Below are 21,793 nucleotides of genomic sequence, written 5' to 3' on the forward strand. Positions count from 1 at the left end.
GTTGGAGAAGACTCTTGAGAGTCCCTTGGACTGCAAGGAGATCCAACCTGTCCATTCTAAAGGAGATCAGTCCTGGCTGTTCTTTGGAAGGACTGATGCTGAAGCTGAAACTCCAATACTTCGGCCACCTCATGTAAAGAGTTGACTCATTTGAAAAGACCCTGATGTTGGGAAAGATTGAGGGCAAGAGAAGGGGATGACAGAGGATGAGATGGTTGGATGGCATCACCAACTCAATAGACATGGGTTTGGGTAAACTCCAGGAGTTGGTGATGGACAGGGAGGCCTGGCGTGCTGTGGTTCATGGGGTCGCAAAGAGTCGGACATGACTGAGCGACTGAACTGAACTGACATACAAACCAGAGACATGGGGGAAAGAGATAAAATGATTAAAAAAAAAAAGGTGGAGTTTGTATTTTACTGCGACTTAGAGATAAAACACGATGGAGAGCCCTTAATCACTGCTTCTTTTGTGGTTATTTTCCAAGTGTGGCAGGGAATGCAGATGCCAAGTTGAGGTCCTGAAACCCATTCATAAACGTGTTTTTTTGAAGTCAGCCATTGGATCTTGTACCCTGGTTTTTATTAACAATTGCTTGGGGTATGGCTGGGTGGTACTAACGAGAGGGAAACCGGGATGTTACTCTGGATGCAAGTGAGCCCCAGTCGCCTAGAGTTCTTGACAACGTGCGCTCCGATCCAGGAAGTCTAGCTGGAGCCCGGGACTCTGCGATTCTAGCTAACTTCCAGGGGCTGTCAGATACCACTTAGTCCGTGGACCACACTTTGAGAAGCAAGGATTTCGAGTGACGGTTCTCAGACGTCAGCCTACAGTATCATTCCATGGGGAGTCTGTTGGCACAGAGGCTGCTGGGTGCCACGCCTGAGTTTTAGATTCAGTGGGTCTGGGAAGATCCCCTGGAGGAGGAAATGGCAACCCCACTGCAGTATCCTTGCCTGGAAAATCCCACGGACAGAGGAGTCTGGTGGGCTGCAGTTCTTGGGTCTCAAGGAATCGGACACGACTGAAGTGACTTAGCACCTACGCACGGGACTGGGATGGGATTTAAGAATCTATATTTCTAACTAGTTCCTGGGGGACGTTGCTGTCACGGGTCTGGGCAGCGTTTTGAGAAGTGCTGATGCAGAGTCTGAGGCTTGAATCAGGCCACCTGGGTTCACATGGCAGCTTCACCAGGATGTGACTCTGCATAAGCGATACTGAGCCCTTCTATACCAGAGTCTCCCCACCAGGAAGTGCAGCTAAGAGCAGTGCCCACTCCATGGGCAGCAAACATGACGATCCACACGAGGGCCTCAATATCATTAGCTCTTTTTTATCATGACTACTGTTTCTCTTTTCAATCATATCTTGGGTGTGACACAGCCATCCGTCCTCAGGAAATACAGATGTGAAGGAAAATCCCTGTGAAACTGCAGGAACCTTATTTCTGTGAAACCTTCTGTTGTCTCTCTGGATCTTTGCTACTTAACATGTCAGCTCTAAGTTTTAAACAAGGTGCTAATTAACTCTGCAATTAAAAAAAGTTATTTATAGTTTATCTGGCTGTGCTGGGTCTCTGTCTCCTTGGGGTGAGGGGGGCTACTCTCTGGTTACGGGCAGAGGGCTTCTCACTGCTGTGGCTCTTGGTTGCGGAGTACAGACTCTAGGCACACGGGCTGCAGCTGTTGCAGCCCCTGGACTCCGGAGCACAGGCTCAGAAGCTGTGGCTCACCGGCTTAGTTGCTCCGGGCCGTGTGGGCTCTTTCCAGACCAGGGATGAAACCCGAGTCCCAGGTGTTGGCAGTCGGATTCTTAACCCCTGGACCACCAGGGAAGTCCTAATGCTGCAATATTGACCCCTTATCACTCATCGCAAATAGATGGGAAACAATGGAAACAGTGAGAGACTTTATTTTGGGGGGCTCCAAAATCACAGCAGATGGTGACTGCAGCCGTGAAATTAAAAGATGCTTGCTCCTTGGAAGAAAAGCTATGACCAACCTAGACAGCATATTAAAAAGCAGAGACATTACTTTGCCTACAAAGGTGTGGCCCCTCCGCTGTTCCAAGCTCCCCTTTCCTCCTCTCCGAGTTTTGGTCCAAACAGCCTTCATGTTTAGAACCTCCTTCTGTGGTTTTACACACACAAGGAATCCATCTGGCTCCTGAAATGCTGCTCAAGTTTGATTCTCTTTGGGAAGTTTTCTGTGACTAACTCTCTCATCCTTAAACCAACTGTGCAGTTTCAGCCCGGGCTTTCTCCACCCACACCCCACTGCAGGCTCACACTGCTTCTCACCTCCTGTGTCCAGGCTTCGCGCTCTGGGGCAGCAGGAGGCCTAGCTGGTGTTTCACAAACACGCTACATGGAAGAACAATGGGCACCCGGCGTTAGTGTGTGACAATCGCTTGGTACGTTTCAAAACAGCATTCATCCGGGGGTGACCTCAGTTTACAGGCACTTCATAAAGATGCCTGTACAGACGATGAGATGGCTGGATGGCATCACCAACTCAATGGAGATGAGTTTGAGTCGACTCTGGGAGTTGGTGACGGACAGGGAGGCCTGGAGTGCTGTGGTCCATGGGTTCTCGAAGAGTCAGACATGACTGAGCGACTGAACCGAACTGCACCGAACTGTACAGACCAAGGCAATCACCTTCCGTGGGAAGAGGCTTCCAACTAAATCAAGCGTCTGGAAATCGGGGAGTCTCTGATGAGACAAGGTGTGGGGGTGCTTTGGCTCACACCCGTGACCAGAGGCAAAGAGCTACTGGGTAGAGGGAGAGTTAGCTAGTAAGGCGTTTTTTTTTCAGGGGGCAGTGGGCTGCACTTTGCAGTATGTGGGATCTTAGTTCCCTGACCAGAGATCGAACCCGCGCCTCCTGCATTGGAAAGGCAGAGTCTTAAGCACTGGAGCTCCAGGGAAGCCCCCTAGAGAGTCTCTGTGCAAACAGAATATTTGTAAAGAATGGATTTTAGGTTCATATGCTGCTTCCAGTGCTTTTCCTGAAAAAATATTCTGAGTGTGTGGGAGGCCAACACTTGGGGTGAATCTTGTTCTTCTATATTATTACATAGTTATACTCCCCAAACGTAACTCTTACGGCACATAAAGAGCCAAGCCCAAAGGTTGACCAAATCAGGCTACGCTGGGGGCTCAACAGTTCTCATCAGACGAGGAGAGCTCTGGCAGGGGGCAGCTGCTGGGCAAGGCAGGGCCAGGGCGGTGTGAGCACCGAGCCGAGGAGGCCCAGGTCAGCTCCTCCTACCCTCAAACACGAGCGCGCCTTCTCAGAAAGAGGGCGACATAAACCTGCTAGAACAAAGACTAATGCTAAAGGTCCTTCTAGTTAAGGCTATGGTTTTTCCAGTGGTCATGTATGGATGCGAGAGTTGGACTGTGAAGAAAGCTCAGTGCTGAAGAATTGATGCTTTTTAACTGTGGTGTTGGAGAAGACTCTTGAGAGTCCCTTGGACTGCAAGGAGATCCAACCAGTCCATTCTAAAGGAGATCAGCCCTGGGTGTTCTTTGGAAGGACTGATGCTAAAGCTGAAACTCCAGTACTTTGGCCACCTCATGCGAAGAGTTGACTCATTGGAAAAGACTCTGATGCTAGGAGGGATTGGGGGCAGGAGGAGAAGGGGACAACAGAGGATGAGACTGCTGGATGGCATCACTGACTTGATGGACGTGAGTTTGAGTGAACTCCGGGAGTTGGTGATGGACAGGGAGGCCTGGCGTGCTGATTCATGGGGTTGCAAAGAGTCAGACACGACTGAGCAAATGGACCGAACTGAACTGAACTGAAAAATGGATACACTGCAGAGAACTGGCCAATGCAATTAAGTATGTAATGGAGAAGGAAAGGGCAACCCACTCCAGCATTCTTGCCTACAACTTAGCTATTAAAACGAGTATGTGGACTACTTGCCCCTCCAAAAAGAAAAGTGACCGTGGCAACAAGAGCACATACTCAGGGGCAGAAGCCACAGGCGGGCGGTGCCCTACACACCTAGGGACCATACAAGGGCGGGAAGAGTACACCCATTTGAAGAAAATAACATGGAGGTCACCTGCCAAGGCCGTCCGGTCGGCAGGGGGAGCGGGGAGGGGGGTCTGCTTGAAACACAGCCCAGTCTGCTGAGACACTGGGCCTTCTGGGGCCCCGATGACTGTGAACACACATGTGTCACATTACAAGGGAATAACCTGCAGGCAGCTAATGTATAACGACTTCAACCCCTGAATTTCTAGAGGTGCTGTCATGATACCAGACAAGAGGTGAAACGCCCAGCCCCTGAAGAGGCTGGAGGCAGAGGTTTGCTCTCCATGGAAGCATCTCGTTTTGTCTGAGGAAGGAGGAGGGAGTGGGGTGCTGGGCTCCAGGTGAGGCCGTGTGTACGCCCCAGGCCCGCGAGGCCATAGCACCCTTTGGCGCTGCCTTCCCAGACCCTGCTTCTCCTCCTGGGCCTGGCAACGCCTCTCCTTAAGGCCTCTGCTTGGCGGCCGCTTGGAGAAGCGTGGGGGAGACAAGGATGCTGTTTACCCAAAGTACACGTCCTGCGGCAGCAGCTGCTGGGTCTACAGGGAAGACCTGATGCTGAATCTTTTAATTAGAACAAATTATGCTAAAATTACTCTAAAATCCTGTCTGATAGATGGCACAGTACAGTGGGAATTCCTTTAAATACCGGTGAACAGGCCATAGACAAAAATGCCACAGGCAAAGCATGTTGCAGTAAGCGGGGCCTCGATGCTGCATAATTCATGTGCTCACACATATGTCAAGATGGTTTCCCGGGAGCACATTTGTTTCCCAAGAAGATGTCCACACTTGAAAAAAAAAAGCAAGAGGGAAGACTCTCCCAAACTTAAGAGGATATACCAGGAACCTGGGACAACAGATAAGGAGGAAGAATTATGTGCTTTGATTTGATGCCAAAAAAGTGAAGCCTAACCACCAACAGCGCACCCTAATGATGGAACATGAAGGTCACGTCGTGGAGGGCTGTGTGAGCCAGGGCACAACCTCTCCCAAAGCCTCAGTTTCCCAGTCTGTCAAGGGGGCGAACCTCCGCCGCATCCCTGCACCGGAGCGGGACACGCGATGACGCGGGTGAAGCGGCCGATGGAGGACGCAACTGCTCGACAGGTGGACGGCGTGATGCCATCGGCAGGGCGGCCGCGCTCACAGCAGAGCGTCGCCTCCAGCCTCTGGTTTACAACCGAGGACCGCGGGGCGGCCCAGGTCCGCGGGGCCGTGCCTCTCTCTTACCACTGCTGATGGCTGAGTTTGCAATGACCGTAGCCTCGCTCCACTGGTCGGCACTGGAGACGGAGTAGGACCGCTGCTGCATGCCGTCCGCTCGGCTGTTGAAGGAGCCCAGGCTGACGCCGCTCGCCATCTGAGACCCAGGCGCACTAGCGACACTCCCTAGGAATAAACAAGTCAGGTGAACACCAGCGCGCACTGCACACCCGAAGCCGGCACGAGTTAGTCTGGGGGCTACGCGCCTGCGCACCGTGGACCTGACGCCGCGCGCACCTGGCGTCCGGATTCACGAAAATGAGAGGCAACACGTGAAACAACATTCCAGAGGAAGACAGGGTGAAGCAACCCTGGTGCTCAACAAAGGAACCCAAGGCTTCAGGTGGCTGCAACCCCCGCGAGCCAAGACAAGGACGCGCACCACCATCTCTAGACGCAGCAGCGGTGAAGACAGGAGACCCACTTCTGGGGGGGGGAAAAAACTACTCCTGGCGGGGCCTCCCTGGTGGCGCAAGGGTCAAGAATCCACCAGCCAACGAATGAGCCTCGGATCGATGCCTGGGTTGGGAAGATCCCCGGGGAAGGAACCCACTCCAGTATTCTTGCCTGGAGAATTCCACGGACAGACGAGCCTGGTAGGCTACAGTCCAAGGGGTCGCAAGGAGTTGGACACGGCTGAGCGACTAAACAACAACGATATTCCCAGCAGGCCAGCGAGACAAGGCGGGTCCTGGAGGAGTCCTGCTGCGTCAACGAATCGGTGCAAGCGAAACTATCGCCAATCGGATTGCCCTGTCTGGTGCCAGAGAGTTATTCTCGTGGGCCAGCTATACTCTAGGGTCAACGCAAATCAAAGTTCCTATATGCGACACGGGTGGCAGAGTCAGGCTCTTAAACCAGATAAGTTTACTCTTTGCCTTCAAAAGAGACTACACAGAGGGAAAATAACCTTGGCAACTTCACAGCATGCAGTGCGGTGGAAAAACAATTCCATTGTATACTTAATGATTTGAATCAGTTGCTCAACATCAGAGTGAATTATTATCTGGTCACCAGGATTTCAAACTCAAAAGTATAATTAAGCGCCTTTCTCTGAAGCTCAGCCAATCACACCTTGCTGCTAGCGAGTTCCTTGCATCTGTAAGGAGATCTTTGAAGGTATTAAATGGTTTCTTTTTATTTTTAAACATTCCTCCCATTTTTTTTAAAGTTTAGAACCAGTTAAGTTCTAAATTGTCTCCATAGAAGGTTTTCATGGTGCAGGATTTTAAATACATAGAGCATACTAGTAGTTCCTAAATCTGGCCAATTACCAGAATTACCCATGGAGCTTTTTTTAAAATAGCATCTGCAAAAAAACATTCAAATTTTGATTCCCAAGGTCTGGAGGGTAGAGCTCGAGGGAACACACATTTTTCAGAAGGACTTTGGCAGTCCTGGTGAGCAGTGAAGAGGCGGAAACTAGGGCCCAGCCACAAACAAGGCCCTCACTGTCATCGCACGAAGCGGAAAGATCCTGCTCTTAAAAATATATTTCTACCTTAAAAAACGATGCCGACTATACGCCGCTGTGGAAGCTGGGTGCATCTCGAACATCGCAAGAGAAATAAAAACTACAGTGGAGGCTCTTCAGCAGCAAGGAGACAGATCAGAGATGCTCCTGAGAAGTGCACCCGCCCTGGCTCCTCGGCCAGGCTTCGGGGATCTGCAGCCAGCCAGCTTCCTGTCTCCCTCCCGGCTCGGATGTTCTGATTCTAGGACTTGCTCGCGCCCCAGGAATGCGCAAAGTCTCACGTCCTGAATGACAGCGTCAAAACCAGCGCTGGCGCCCGTTCCAGCCCCGTCCTCACGGCAGCCCCTTGGGACGGCAGCGGGCCAGGTGTGCAGCATCTCACAAGGACGGGGGCGCCGAGGCTCAGTGAGGTGCCATGAAGGGCCACCACACACGCTCCTCGGGGTCTTCTCCACCTGCCATCACAGGGAGCGGTCCTTGGGTGCACTGTGGCCAGATGCCTGCACAGCAGGGCAGTGTAATAGCAGGACGAGCACGGCCTGGAGCTGAGCGGGTGCTCCCCTCGGGCAGCTCAGCAGGGTCTCCCCTGGGCTGACGCCTGCGTCTCCCACCACGTTCTGTACACACCTTCTGCCCTCTCGAGGAGGATACCCACTGGGCGGCATCCATCAGCTCAGGTACCTCTGGCTCCCTGTTTGGCTGGACCAGGTGGGCATACCGGAGTGTGAGGTGGGGTGCGCACGTCTGGGCTCCCTCCCTGAGCTGGAGGCTTGCTGGGGTCACCTCTTTCCCTTTGGGTCCGGGGTGGTCCTGGTGCTGCTCTGCCAGCCCTGCCACCTGCACCACCTCCTGGCTCCCCTCCGCCCACACCTCTCTCCCTCTGACCAGAAGGGTGTGGTCCTCAGCCTTTCCCTTCCCTGTGGGGACGCCGGTCCCACGCACCCACCATTTAAGAGGGGGTCACATCCCCTCCTGAGGCGCTGAGGCCCTTCCTGCTTTCAACAGCAGAACTGAGAAAAATGCTAACATTTTTGGGACTTCCCTGGGGGTCCAGTGGTGAAGACTCCAAGCTTTCAATGCCAGGGGGGTTGCAGGTTGGATTCCCTGGTTGGGGAATCAAGATTCCCACATGCTGGGTGTGTGGCCACGAAAAAAAAAAGCTAACATTTTTATGGTGGATGAAAGGAAAAGAAAGAGAACACGAGGAAAAGCACAGTGGTAATAAGATGCATGTGGGCTGCGACCCCAACTCTGAGCCAGGACCCCCCCAAGCCCATGCTACCCACAGGGCTGCCTGCTGTTTGGTGAGAATGTTAAGGCGATGCTTCCATCCTCCCTTCAGTGCCCATCTGTACCTCTGACAAGTCCTTATCAAGTGTGGGCACGTGTGCACTCAGTCATGTCCAACTCTTCATGACCCCATACCCACCAAGCTCCTGTGTCCATGGGATTCTCCAGGCAAGAATACTGGAGTGGGTTGCCATTTCCTTCTCCAGGGGATCTTCCTGACCTGGGGATGGAAAGCAGGTCTCCTGCGTTGCAGGTGGATTCATTACCGTCCGAGACACCAGGGAAGCCCATCAAGTGTGTGATTTGTCCACAAAATCTCATTTCACACTACCTTTAGGCACACAAGGCCAAACACCTGAAAAGCCAAGAATAAGGTCACCGTCTGTCCGTCTTTGGACTGATGAATCGATTAGGTGCCTTTTCCTTTGTTCATTCTGTCTGGGGTGTGGTCCCGAGGACAACCAGCCCCAAACCCTCCTGACACGTTTGCTTCCATCAAAAGGTGGACGGGATGATCTAAGTGCGTCTATCCCTGACTACTCAGTGCCAGACTCCAGGAGTAAGTGTCCACATGCACTCCGACGCCGAGGTCAACCTCAACTCCAGATCAGGGACACAGGAAACGCTCAAATGGAGACATCCAATAAAGGGCCAATCTTAGGACGCTAAGCTCTTTGTCTTAAGGTCAAACATCTACCATTGGAAAGCGAAGGGGTGGATTCATTACAAATGTACAGCTAATGAAAAGCTATGACGACACCGACTGTACACCTGGCTTTTCAACTCTCAGCTGCTTGGCGAATGAAATTTTTAGCACATTATGCTGCTGGTGGATCTGCTTTGGGGTTCAGCTCCTGAGGGGGCCCCCAAGGAACCAAACTGGGATCTCTGGAGTGAAGAAACTCCCTTCAAGGCTGCGTGGTCCTGGTGTCTTATTGCAGAATCCGTATGAGACCCAAAACAGCTGTGTGGAACCCTTAGGCAAGCCCACGCTGAGGACCCGTCAACTGGCGAGGATCTTCTTATTCCTACGTCCTCAGTCACGTCTGACCCTTTGTGACCCCATGGGTTGTAGTCTGCCAGGCTCCTCTGTCCATGGGATTCTCCAGGCAAGAATACTGGAGTGGGTTGCCATTCCCTTCTCCAGGGGATCTTCCTGACCCGGGGATCAAACCTGCATCTCTTGCAAAGGAGGTGGGTTCTTTACCACTAGTGCCGCCTGGGAGTTTCTTCACTCCAGAGACTCCAGTTTGGTTCCTTGGGGGCCCCCTCAGGGGCTGAACCCCAGTGCAAGTCCTCCTGGGAGGTGCCAGTGGTAAGGAACCCGCCTGCCAAGGCAGGAGATGCAAGAGACGCAGGTTCAAATCCTGGGTTGGGAAGATCCTCTGGAGGAGGAAATGGCAACCAACTCCAGTATTCTTGCTTGGAAAATTCCATGGACAGAGGAGCCTGGCAGGCTACAGTCCACGGGGTCACAAAGAGTCAGACATGACTGAAGTGACAGGCATACGAAAGAATGAAATCCTAGTGTTTGCAGCAACATGGCTGGGCTTGGAGAGCATTAGGCCAAGTGAAGTAAGCCAGACAGAGAGAGACAAATGTGGTATGACATCACGCACACGTGGCACCTAAAAACCACGACAAAGTGAGTATAACAAAGAAGCAGACGCGAGGGCAACAAAGGAGCTGTTACCAGTGGGAGAGGGAGGGGGACGGGCACAAACTCTTAGGTATAAAATAAGCTGGTACACCATGGGGAATACAGCCACTATTTTATAACTCTAAATGGAGTATGACCTTTAAAATTGTGACTCACTATACCTGTAACTCCCATAATAATATTGTACTTCAATAAAAAATTTTAGACAAATTTAAGAGGACCAAAAAATCATACAGACATGCACCAACAACCCACCAGAACAACATGTATAAGAATGTACGTGGCCGAATTGTTCAGAATAGCTCCACACTAGAAATGGCTGAAACGTCCATCCACCCGCCACGGGCACCTGGGGGGAGATCCAGAGCAGTAAGATGGAGGGAGTCTGACGTGGGCCACCCCAGGACAGACATCAGACAGGGTGTGGACCCACAGAAGACAAAGCGCAGGGCACCACCTGTCCTGGTCCCACACAACCGTGCAATGGGGCAAACCCAACTGTGGAGCAGGAAAGGAGACGAGGCTCCCCCCTGCATGAGTAGGGGGCGATGCAGGCGGTGGTGGGATGGGACGCAGGGGGCTGCCGGGGCTGCCACGGCTGCCGGCCACCTGCTGTGACTTGAGCTCCACGCTGGTCGCCCACGTTGTTGTCCTTTAGTCGCTCAGTCGTGTCCGACTCTGCGATCCCTGAGGACTGTAACCCACCAGGCTCCTCTGTCCATTGGGTTTCCCAGGCAAGAATACTGGAGTGCGTTTGCCATTTCCTTCTCCAGGGGGTCTTCCCGACCCAGGGATGGAACCCACATCTCTGTGTCTCCTGCACTGCAGGTGGATTCTTTACTGCTGACCCACAAAGGAAGCCCCATACACTTAGCTAGAACTTAGGATTTTGTGCTAAGTGTATATTCTGGAGAAGGAAATGGCACCCCACTCAAGTACTCTTGCCTGGAAAATTCCATGGATGGAGGGAGCCTGGTAGGCTACAGTCCACGGGGTTGCAAAGAGTCGGACACGACTGAGCAACTTCACTGTATATTAAATTAATATAATTTAGCACCCCACCCCCCCAAAAAAAACTCCTAAAAAAAAAAGATAAAACTCATTTGAATGGTTTGTGAATGCAGAGGTCAGATCAGGAGGCATGAGATAAAGTTATCCAGGAGTAAGGAGACAGTTTCACCAGCGTTAAGTCCCCAAGAGTGGTCCAGCCCTATGAAGTACGGGATGCTGGCGTCCAGAGGAAGCGAGGCACAGAAGGACCGCTTTGGTATCACCTCAGTATTTTCCCCCAGCGTCTGCATTATCACGACAGACACGATCGACTTCCTGGTCCATTCTGAACTCAGAAGCCTGTTCCCTCAAAGACCCCTGCTCTGGATCATCTGGTTGCTGGCCTTGATGGGCAGGGGCGGCTGCATTACGATGCTAATCCACGGAGCCTCACGCCAGCCCCTTGATATGGAGATGTGTGTGCCCACTGGGCCGGCTGATTAGTGCAAGCTTCCATGTGTCAAAAGCGCCAGATTCTTCCCCAAGAATAATTTTAGCTTTACTTACATCCCTAAAGTGTGAGAGTTGATTTGAAAAGGTACTTACCTCCACCATATGCTATTTTTCTTTAAACAATTTGCATTTCAAAGTGAATATGGCATTTATAGCTGAATGAATATCAGTATGTTGCCTGATCTCACACAAGCATGAAAAAGATGCTGGTTTTCTATTGAACAAGAATGTTTTCATTCGCCAAATGACATCAAAGACAGAATTCCTCTTTTAAGCTATAGGCTTATTACATTAAAATAGCCTGTCCTGATTTAAAAAAAAAATACCCTGAAACAAGGCTTTTCATAGCATTCAAATAGAGATTAATCAACAATCTTTTTTCTTTAATACAAAATTCTGCTCACTGCATGTCCTGATTTTGGTTTATCTTCAATAAAGAGATTTGATCCTTCCTACCAATGCTTCAACTGGGAAAACAATACTTGGGATTTGACTTACTGGTGAATCAGCCTGGAAAAGGGCAGAAACTCTTGGTGATGGTGATAATGAAGTTTCATGCTGTCCGAGAGTGGAGGAGAAAAACCCAAAGAGGATTCTATGAGCGTGTGAGTATGAAACAGACCTTTATTTCCATTGTAGGACTTTGTAATTTTTTTAAAAAAATCATAATTACAGGAAAAAGATTGATAGGCACTCACTCTTTCCCTCGGAGGTCTCACCCTTTGAAATACAGACTGCTCTTGGAGGCCTTTTTTTTATTCCTGTGTGGCTTCAAATCTTATTAAAAAGACTCAAGAGTTCAATGTTACCATGCAAACCTACGGCTACGCCCCGGCCCGCTCCGAGCATGGGAGGGAAAACCAGGTTGGCTGGAATCAGGACCGGACAGTGGAGGCCTTCCTAACGGCTACATCACTTCAAACTAGGCCTTCGCCATCTGTTCCATCCTCTAATTATAAACCCAAAAATAATATAATTCACAACACTACCATAAAAAGTGAGATACAAATGATTTAAGTGCCTGTGAGGAGGGCCCATTCGCCTCACTATTTGCATTGGAAATCTGCCCTCCTTTTGGCAACCAGGATTTCAGGCTAAGAGGATTTTTTTTCCCAAGGACACCTTCAGTAGCTTTTCTTAAAGATGCAGGCATTCTGGACTCAGCACTACGTGACGGTTGTTTTGTAAAAGAGCACAATTCCACACGTTTACCGCTGAGATGGGAATCGTGTGTTTCTCAGAATGCTGTGCATTCTGTTTATCTTTGGGGTATATATTTTCTGCAGTATGCGGACTGGAGAAAAAAGAATGTAGAGTCCAGACTCAGGGGTAATGACACATCTAATTACTACTAAATAAAACATTGTGGCCATGCCCAGAATTGAAAATCCTGGAATTAAGACAATCCATGGTTATTTCCTAGAATGTGGAAACAGCTCATTTTATTCTGATTTCTCCCTGTTCTAAAGATGATGCCAAGTGGGGGAAAAAAAATGGGAGTATGCTTTGTTGTAGAAATTACTCAAACTTATTTTGCAAGGTTATACAGATACACAGATAATGTAAATTAGAAGTCTACCAAAATTCACCTAATAGACCAACTCATTATTGGACATGCACATATTTTTCTTAGTTATGACCACAGAAAAGGTGTCATATTCTATTGCACTTCTTTAATATAACGTCCCACCCATTTCTCCTTATTGTTCCAAAACCTTCATGATTTAGATCCAGAGCATCTCACTGCTCTAATGGAGATGACTCACCCTGCCATTGTCTTACCTCTGCATTGTTTTGGCTGTTTGAAATTTCTCACTATCATAAACAACGTTGCAAGGGACATCTTCTACTTTTAGACTTTTCCTTAGGCTGATATCCTAGAAGAGTTATTATTGATTGGGTCAAACAGCAGTAACATCTTTCTGACTCACGATATATGCTATGAATTAATTCTCTTAATGGACCAGTGGGCTAAAAGAAGATGGAACCTGAGCAAACAAGTCAGGTCATAATTTGTAAAATGGACACAACAGTAACAGTGATGATGATCATAATGAGATAATCACTGAGGTTAATACAGGACCAGATTACACAAAGCACTCTGCCAACTGCCAAGCTTCTGAAGATACTAGTTGCTACTAATTTTGCCAATGGTGAGTTTTCCTTTTCTCTACAGTTTAATTTTTTTTCAGCAAAAATGGTGATACTGCTAATGTTGTGTTTGACTCTAAAATCTAAAAAGTCTGGGTACTCTACCCCTGTTTCCCTTGTGGTGGCGTCCTGGTGTGTGTAAGCTGCTCAGACCGTTTGCCTTGTATCTGTGTTTCGATGTTCTAGTCAACACCTCCCGTGAGCCCGAGCACTCATTCGCTGGATGACGCTTCTCGAACCCCTGCTCCTGCACACGGCCCGGCACGGTGTTTAGTCTTGGCACAACTTGACGACACACTTCCCACTCTCAGTCTCCCCACCAGAGGCGATGCCAAAGTCATCAGAAGTGGAGCAGATAACGTGGAAGACAGAGAGAGGAGAAATCATGTGCTCGGGGCTGACGCAAGCAAAGGATGAAAGAGAGGACCTCACGGTGCGGAGAGGTGAGCTGGAGCATCCAAGGCCCATCCCAGCGTACATCCCGTCGCTGGGATGCCGCACCACCTTGGGGACGGATAGAATTTGATGTCTGCTACAATTTAGGATGAAACCCTTAAGCCCATCAGAAAGTAAGTTCTAATACCTGGAAATGGGTTTAAATATTTACTCCAAAGACAAAGCCTGCGTCTTCCAGCTGGGTGGCGTGGCACTCATTCTTGCCAATGACACCTGCACTTCTCCTGCCCGTTTACATGTGAGTGATGAACACTTGGCTACTGAGCATTCTGAAGATGCTGACGAGAGCAACCATCACCCGTGCGTATTTACACGATGCTTACTTAGCCACAAGCCGTTTCTCGGTACAGGTTATATGAACAAGTTTATATGCGGTAGTTATAATGAGGTATGACAACATTACACAAAAGGAGGTTAACACTAAGGATTTTAAGTAATAAAACATGAATTTAACACTTATGCAGTCAGTTCAGTTGCTAAGTCGTGTCTGACTCTTTGTGACCGACCCCATGGACTGCAGCCAGGCCTCCCTGTCCATCACCAACTCCCAGAGCTTGCTCAAACTCATGTCCATTGAGTCGGTGATGCCATCCAACTGTCTCATCCTCTGCCTTTCTCCTCCTGCCTTCAATCTTTCCCAGCATCAGGGTCTTTTCCAATGACTCAGTTCAATAATGTTTTATAAAACACAAAGTCCAAGATGCTCATCTCTTGTCTTCTAGTGCCTTGTTTGGCTCTGTGCCCTCAAGAACTTAGTTCAATCGCTCAGTTCCTTCTTTAACGTATCCCTTCTCCTCCATCTGATATACGCAATAGGCATTTTTGCACAAAACCCCCTGTAGCTGAGCGGCGCACTGCTTTGAGGGCAGGTGTCTCTGGCTCTCACTGCATCTCCTAAGCCCTTTCAAGGAGGCAGCCGTGATGCCCACACAACGGCCCCACGCCCAGGCCTGTCCACCTGGACTTCCTCCTCTCCTCTCCAGGCCTCACAGAATCATCTCTTAGGACTGAATAGAGGCCGTCTGTGAGGAGTGAGGGCGCTGAGCAACTCCGTGTTTGCAACTGTGAGGATGTGAAGGGGGCTACTTGTTTGTGAGTCAGGACATTTGGGGGGCTGACTCCTCACTAGGAACATTCCAGAGAGAGGCAAGGTCTCTGCAGGCGTGGTTACTTGAAATGCCAGGCCACAAGGTTTGGAGCTGGTGAAGCATCAAGATGACTTGGTTCTCCTCTGCCAATGCGGGAATGATTACGTAGCAAGTAGGCCAACCATGGACTTGACTCGCACAGAAGGGCTGTAACCTGAGGCCCCGACCAGCCTTCCTGAAGACCGTGGGTCATGTACTGATGTCTGTCTCAGAGCTCCGCCTCTCCAGCCCTTTTCCTACAGCTCCTCCATGCCGACTATTTTGCTGATCATGAAAGCATCGTATCAACAGCTGAAATCCTATTCTCCACTGGACACACACATTTTTGAGAGGGGAGAAAGTCTCTACAGCAACTTGTATTTACTTATTGGAATATCTGTTCCCACAGAGATATACAACTTAGTATTGCCAACACCCCTCGTATGTTTATAATGAAAACCATCAAGGGTTAACTTACTTTTGTCAGTTCTTACAGAAAGGAACACTGCATTTGGAGTTTAAACGACTGAAGATGGTTTCCTTAAACTGGAAGGCGTGGCTTTGATTTCTATGTGACCTGTACCCCAAGGGTCTCAACCACAGAATACTGCAGTGGAGGAACCACTATCTGAAAGCCAACATAGTTACCCTCAATGTTTATCACTTTTATATCTCACATGACAGGCGATATTCAAGAATATTTACTTCATGCAAAAATAATTGCCGGGTCATGACGTTAGGAGAGGATCACAAAAGAAGAGAAGTAGTGGTCTCCAGCTCAAAGAGTTTGCAATTTAATGCTGGAAACGATATAGCCACGTTTGCCTAAGCCTCAGGGGAAGAACGTGCAAACAGAGCAACAGCCAGCAGTAAGAAGGCATTTCTCCTAACAGCAGAAGACGCCGAACTAAATAATGGCTTGCGTCATTTCACTTCAGATGTCACCAACTTTCTCAAATTCTAGTCTTAGAGAAACCCCACGAGACATGTTTAACCTCAAAATAATGAATTACTACTTAGCCATCAAAACCTAGCCCGCTGCAACCTGGTTTATGGAAGCAGACCTCACCATGTGATGCTGATTTGGGGGAGTATTCTCAAGCAAATTAATTCCCAACCAAGAAAGCGAGAGTCTGCAAGCGTTCCGCCAAGTTATAGGAGTTTAGGCGAGGCGGCCAATTTATGTACCGGCGGGTTCGTGCTGTAAATAGAACCCAGGGTGTGGGCAATAATCGGTGGCCAAGGCAGGGACGGGGTGAGAAGCCAGGCTCTGAAGCCCTAACAAGCCTGAGACGTGACCCACCGGGAGGGGATCGCTCATCTGGCTCACGGAACAGGCTCTGGAGTTATTACCATGTCTTCTAGACCATCTGAAACTAAACAAAGAAAAACTTTTGTTTCTATGAGACAACCATGGATCCAGTTTTGATGCTGCGTGATTTTTTTTTTTTTTAATAGCTATTACCACTGTAGCAGCAGCTTAGCGACTCGGCGTCTGCAGTGTGAGCAGTTTTGATAAACAGCCTCTGCGGGCCACACAACGGGGATAATGTATCCTTAAGTACCGCCAATGAGCTGCCATTCTGCACAGCCAATTACTTCTGTGCGTCTGTCACTCAAAGGAAAAATGACTGAGCCCATTAGATCAAACCTTTGTCACTGTTCCTAATGCACTCTTAGGCCTCATTAATCTCCGGGAGCAGCAACAGAGCCGCCGGTGTCTCATTGCCTCCCCCGATCAGGCCCACGTGAAGCCTCTCATCTCTCCCCCAAGTGCTCCGCGTTAATCAAGCTCTCCTTATTACCCCAGTCCCTGTCACGGCGGAGAGCGCGCTCCCTCTTAAATGCTCTCATTATGACCCATCTTTAGAGCCGGCTAAGTGGAAAAAAAAAAAAAAGAGAGAGGAGAGGGAGAGAGGGAGAAAGAGGACGGGAGAGAAAGAGGAGAGGAAAAAGCAAGTCCGATCACATTAATATTCATGACAATAATTAGTATTCTAGGTCACTGAATATTCATGCTATTAGTTTGGTTTTTTATGGGTTTGCTGGATGTCCTGATTACTGAAGTGTGGAGGAAAACAGCATGGTTGAGACTTTCGATGTCAACGGTGGTTCATCCGCAAAACACGTTGAGATCCTCGCCGCCCCCCACCAGAAAAAAAAATCAGCTCGACCCTTGGGGGTGGCTTTCCTATTTCGAAACTGCTGGGGGCCTGTGCTGGGGGGAGGTGGAGGAGAAGTGGGGGAGAAAGGTCTCCCCCCTTTCACAGAGGTCCCAGCATCAGTGTGGTGAGGGTGAAAACACACCCACAAATACCCAACAAAAGACGCGCTTTGAGGACCACGAGAGAGCTGTCATCTCAAGATTGAATGTTGCAATCAGGAGCTGGGGAGAGCACAGGAGTAGAGAGAGGGTGGACACACAGCAGCAGAGCGGGGGGCCCCCTTGAGATCCGGGGGCATCTCCTGCTGCCATCCTGGGGGGAGCTGGGGGGTGGGGGGACATGGGCTTAGTAAGTCTAAGCCACTAAGTCTACCCAACGGCTAAATGAACACTTCATGGCACCTGCAAAATTAATTCAAAGACCTGAGTTCTCAACCCTCTTCCTTTTCTTCACCGGTGATGAGCCGGACTATCATGATGGATTCCTGACACAGAGCTGAAGTCAGGCTTTGGAAAAGCAGAGCTTGTGTTACCCTTACAGGGATGGAGGCAGGCACTGTTCTCCCGTTTTCGAGACGAGGGAGCTGGGCGTTTAGAGACACCTGCACGAGGTCCTAAGATGGGGGAGGTGGGATGCAGTTTAGTGTCTGTGACTCCAGAGCCCCCACTGTGGGCCCTTATGTTTTCTTGCTTTCTACTGAAATGTCGAAATAACTGTCAGAGCTGACATAACTCTGTATTCTGTCACATGTGGATACAGTTCTACCAACCTGGCCTAAAACTCATGTCAGAAAGTATTTCTGGACATTTGACCACCTTATCTGGAAAAGTTTTTTTTTAGAAAGTTTAGTAGCTCAGTCATGTCCGACTTTTTGCAACCCCATGGACTGTAGCCTACCAGGCTCCTCCGTTTATGGGATTTTCCAGGCAAGAGTACTGGGTTGCCATTTCCTTCTCCAGAGGATCTTCCCGACCCAGGGATCGAACCTGGGCTCCCACATTGTAGGCAGACGCTTTACCGTCTGAGCCACCAGGGAAGTGGAAGTCCTTCCACCTTCTCTGGAAGCATCCCTGAAATGACAGTTGGGTAGATCCTCTAAAATGTGACTTCTGATGGGTTCCCTTAGAATGGCAATGTAGGACTTCCCTGGTGGTGCGGTGGATACGAATCCACGTGCCAAGGCAGGGGACATGGGTTTGATCCCTGGTCCAGGAGAATCCCACATGTGCGGAGCAACTAAGCTGCTGAGCCACAATTACTGAGCCAGCGCTCTAGAGCCCACCAGTCGCAACTACCAAGCCCATATGCTGCGACTACTGAAGCCCGCATGACTAGAGCCTGTCTCCACAACAAGAGAAGCTGCAGCCATGAAGAGCCTGAGCACTGCAAGGAATGTCACCCTCGCTTGCTGCAACTAGCAAAAGCCCGCACAAAGCATCAAAGATCCAGCACAGCTAAAACTGAATACAAATAAAAAGAATGGAAAAGGCAGATGCTGCCCTGGGCATCCTGAGAAACGGATCTTGGAGGAAGGGAAAGATGTGATGGGGAGGGGGGAATTGAATCAGGTCTGAATCAACAAACATCTTCTGGATTTTCCGTCTTCTTGCTGGAGTAGATGCTGAAGTAACTTTTTCAAAAACCCATTGAGAGGGAGATGTCCTATATCCATGTATGTTATCCAAAAATGTTTTCTTTCTGCCTTCACACTTGATTGATAATAGCTTGACTCTACATAAGCTTCTAAATTCAAAATGATTTGTCCGTGTAACAAATACAAGGTGTTGTTCTTGAGAAAGCCAAGGTCTCTAATTCTTGATAGGTTAACCTCAGTCTTTCCTTCACTTGGATGCTTTGGGGAATGTGTCCATGTTTACAGAGCTTACTCTCTTATCCAATGTGATACTTGACTCTTCAAATGGGAAGACACTGGCATTTTCTTGGTCATCTCCAGCATCCTTTCTTCTGTTATATCTTTGATTACCAGCAGTATTGTTAGCTATGTTCTTTATAGTTTGTAATCCATTTACTGAAATTTTTATTTTTGCAATTTCCCCCCTTAATTTCTCCTCAGATTTTTCATCTAATCTTTTGTTTGCTTCATTTTGTGAATACAAGAACCAACCTCTTAAATCTTTCTGATGGTAGTAATTGTTGTTGCTTAGTCACTCGGGTGTGTCTGACTCTTTTGCAACTGGAGCCTGCCAGGCTCCTCTGTCCATGGGATTTCCCAGGCAAGAATAACTGAAGTGGGTTGCCATTTCCTTCTCCAGTACACGTTCCCGACTCAGGAATCGAACCTGTGTCTCCTGCTTGGCAGGCAGATCCTTTAACACAGAGCTGCCTGGGAAGCCCTGACGGAGCTGTGATTTCCTCACAGTGGAGCCGGGTCCTGCTTGGCAGGCAGATCCTTCATCACAGAGCTGCCTGGGAAGCCCTGATGGTAGCTGTGATTTCCTCACGGTGGAGCATCTTCACTGCAGCCCTTCTGCTCTGGTTAACTCTCAAGTCCCAAAATGAGACCCAGGCTGGGTCCGCAGTATGAAGGTACGACAATGTGTTTTTCCTCCTCCTTCCCAGCCCCCTGGCAAAACGTGATGTTAATATCATCAGATTTCCAGCATTTTAATGTCTGAGATGTAGTCAGCATTCCAATACTGGCAAACCACTCCCCAATACCAGGAATAGCGTAAGACTCACCCTTCCCCCAAGTGATTTTCTATCCCATTGCCCCTTTTAGACCCACCAGCTTCAATGGTCTTATCTGTGTGTTTATCGTCTGACTCCTCCAGCCCCCACTGGAGTGTACAGCCCTTGGAGGGAGGGTCTTGTTTCACCCCCTGGAACTCCAGAGCACTAATCAGGGCTGGGCAGGCACTGATTCAGTAACGATGGTCAGGGAAGGGTACAAGAGGTGGAGCAATACAGAACCCAAATCCGTACACCTGTTGAGACAATCTAAAAGTCAGCATCGACATAGTCAGGCATCACAGACACACCTGTTGAGACAATCTAAAAGTCAGCACCGACATAGTCAGACATCACAGATGTGAAACGCGGAATGCGTCATGACTGCACACTAGACAACCAAGAGAAACATCTGGATAATTATTTCAACTAAGAAAGAGTTAAGATGGCTGGATATAAAAAATACAAAAATTCAGAGCTTTCTTATTTCTTACCAATTAGATGGTATAATAGACACGCCCCCTAAAATATAACTTTCACATTTCACCAAAAATTATAAAGTAATAGAATGGATTAACAGTAATCTGATCTATCCTAACGGTAATAGAATAAATTAACATACAGAGGGGTATATAATAAGTTTGAATACATGGGAAAGAAGTGTGTTAGAATAAGAAACTCAATATAGCTAAGATGTCAGTTCCTCTACTACTAATTCATAGATTAACAGCATGACAATTATAGTCACAATGAGATTATTTTTAGGGGGAAGAGAAGGTTTCAAGTTATTCTGAAGTTTATTGGGGAAAAAAAAATGGGTGGCAATAACCAAGAAAAACTATAAAGTCAAAGGGTAATAAGAAACTGTTATAGGTTATATTACCAGGTATAAATCAAGCCATGAATCTAAGACAGCAGAGGAAACCCACACAATGTGGAGAAAGCAGGTCAATGGAATACATTTTTAAGCCCAGAAACATAACTAATTTGATTAAATGAGTTAGTTGCACAAGAAGGGAGACAGAGTCAACAGGAAAAGGAAATAACAAAGAGAGAAAGAACACTTGGTTATGTATTTGAATAAAAATTTTAACTTGATTTCCTATTACATATAATAGACTCACAAATTTAGAGGTAGACTAGAGGTTAAATATAAAAAAAGGGAAAGGGACCAACAGTAAAATTATAAAACTCTGAAATAAATATATATGATTTATGATCTTATTTCAGGATTATTAAAGGGTTTCTAAATACCTAAAATAGAAACTATAGAAGTACAAGTCTAATGATTGTATTATATACCAAAGAAGGAGAACCTCTCTATGTAAATAAGACCATAAAATCAAAAAAGCAAATAGTAAACTGGGGAAGTAGCTGCAAAATATACTACAAAGTGCTAATACCCTTAATATACAAAGAGTTCTTACATGTTAATAAGCAAAAGACAAGTTCCTAGGGCAGCAACGGGCAAAGGATACATCTAAAGAATACAACATAGAAACACAGGTGACCGAAAGACACACGAGATGTTCAACGTCAGCACGGACTGAAGGATCCAAACAAGCGAAGCATGAGATACTTTTATTGCTTAGGAGACTGGCATAGATTCTAAAAACGTTTAAAAGTGAAGTGAGCCCTCACTCTATACACAGAAGCTTATTTTCTATAAAGCCTCTTTAGAAATGAATTTGGAAATGTGTAACAAGAATCTTATAAATGTTTGTATCTGTTTACCGAGTCACTTCAACTCCAGACTTTTATTCTAAGACATTAGTAAGTTATGCACAAAGATTTCAGAATAAGTGTGTATCAGGTCAGATCTACGTGAATGTAAACGTTATAGAAGGGAAGGCACACAACATCGATCTGATTCTATAACGTGGAGATAGAAAGTGAAACAAGCAATCAAAAAGCTGAAAAGAAACAGCGGTTCATCCAGAGTTCTAAACCAAAGTGGCAGAAT

General features: G+C 48.1%; 1 protein-coding gene across 12 annotated transcripts in view; it reads right to left on the bottom strand.

The window, feature by feature from the left end:
* Positions 1–21,793, bottom strand: part of AGAP1 (ArfGAP with GTPase domain, ankyrin repeat and PH domain 1) — a 572,168-nt gene that overhangs the window by 161,636 nt on the left and 388,739 nt on the right. For 8 of the 12 annotated variants that reach the window (XM_086376737.1, XM_086376748.1, XM_086376786.1 and 5 more), the window contains one exon: positions 5,284–5,442. The exons of the other annotated variants lie outside the window; for them this stretch is intronic. In XM_086376737.1, coding sequence (XP_086232863.1) covers positions 5,284–5,442 — 159 coding nt within the window. The remainder of the gene's footprint in view (positions 1–5,283; positions 5,443–21,793) is intronic. 12 annotated transcript variants of the gene reach the window in all.

Source organism: Bos grunniens, chromosome 3 (genome assembly GCF_055505025.1).
Source record: "Bos grunniens cultivar Pamir isolate PY7600 chromosome 3, Bosgru_T2T1.0, whole genome shotgun sequence".
NCBI classification, from domain to species: Eukaryota; Metazoa; Chordata; class Mammalia; order Artiodactyla; family Bovidae; genus Bos; species Bos grunniens.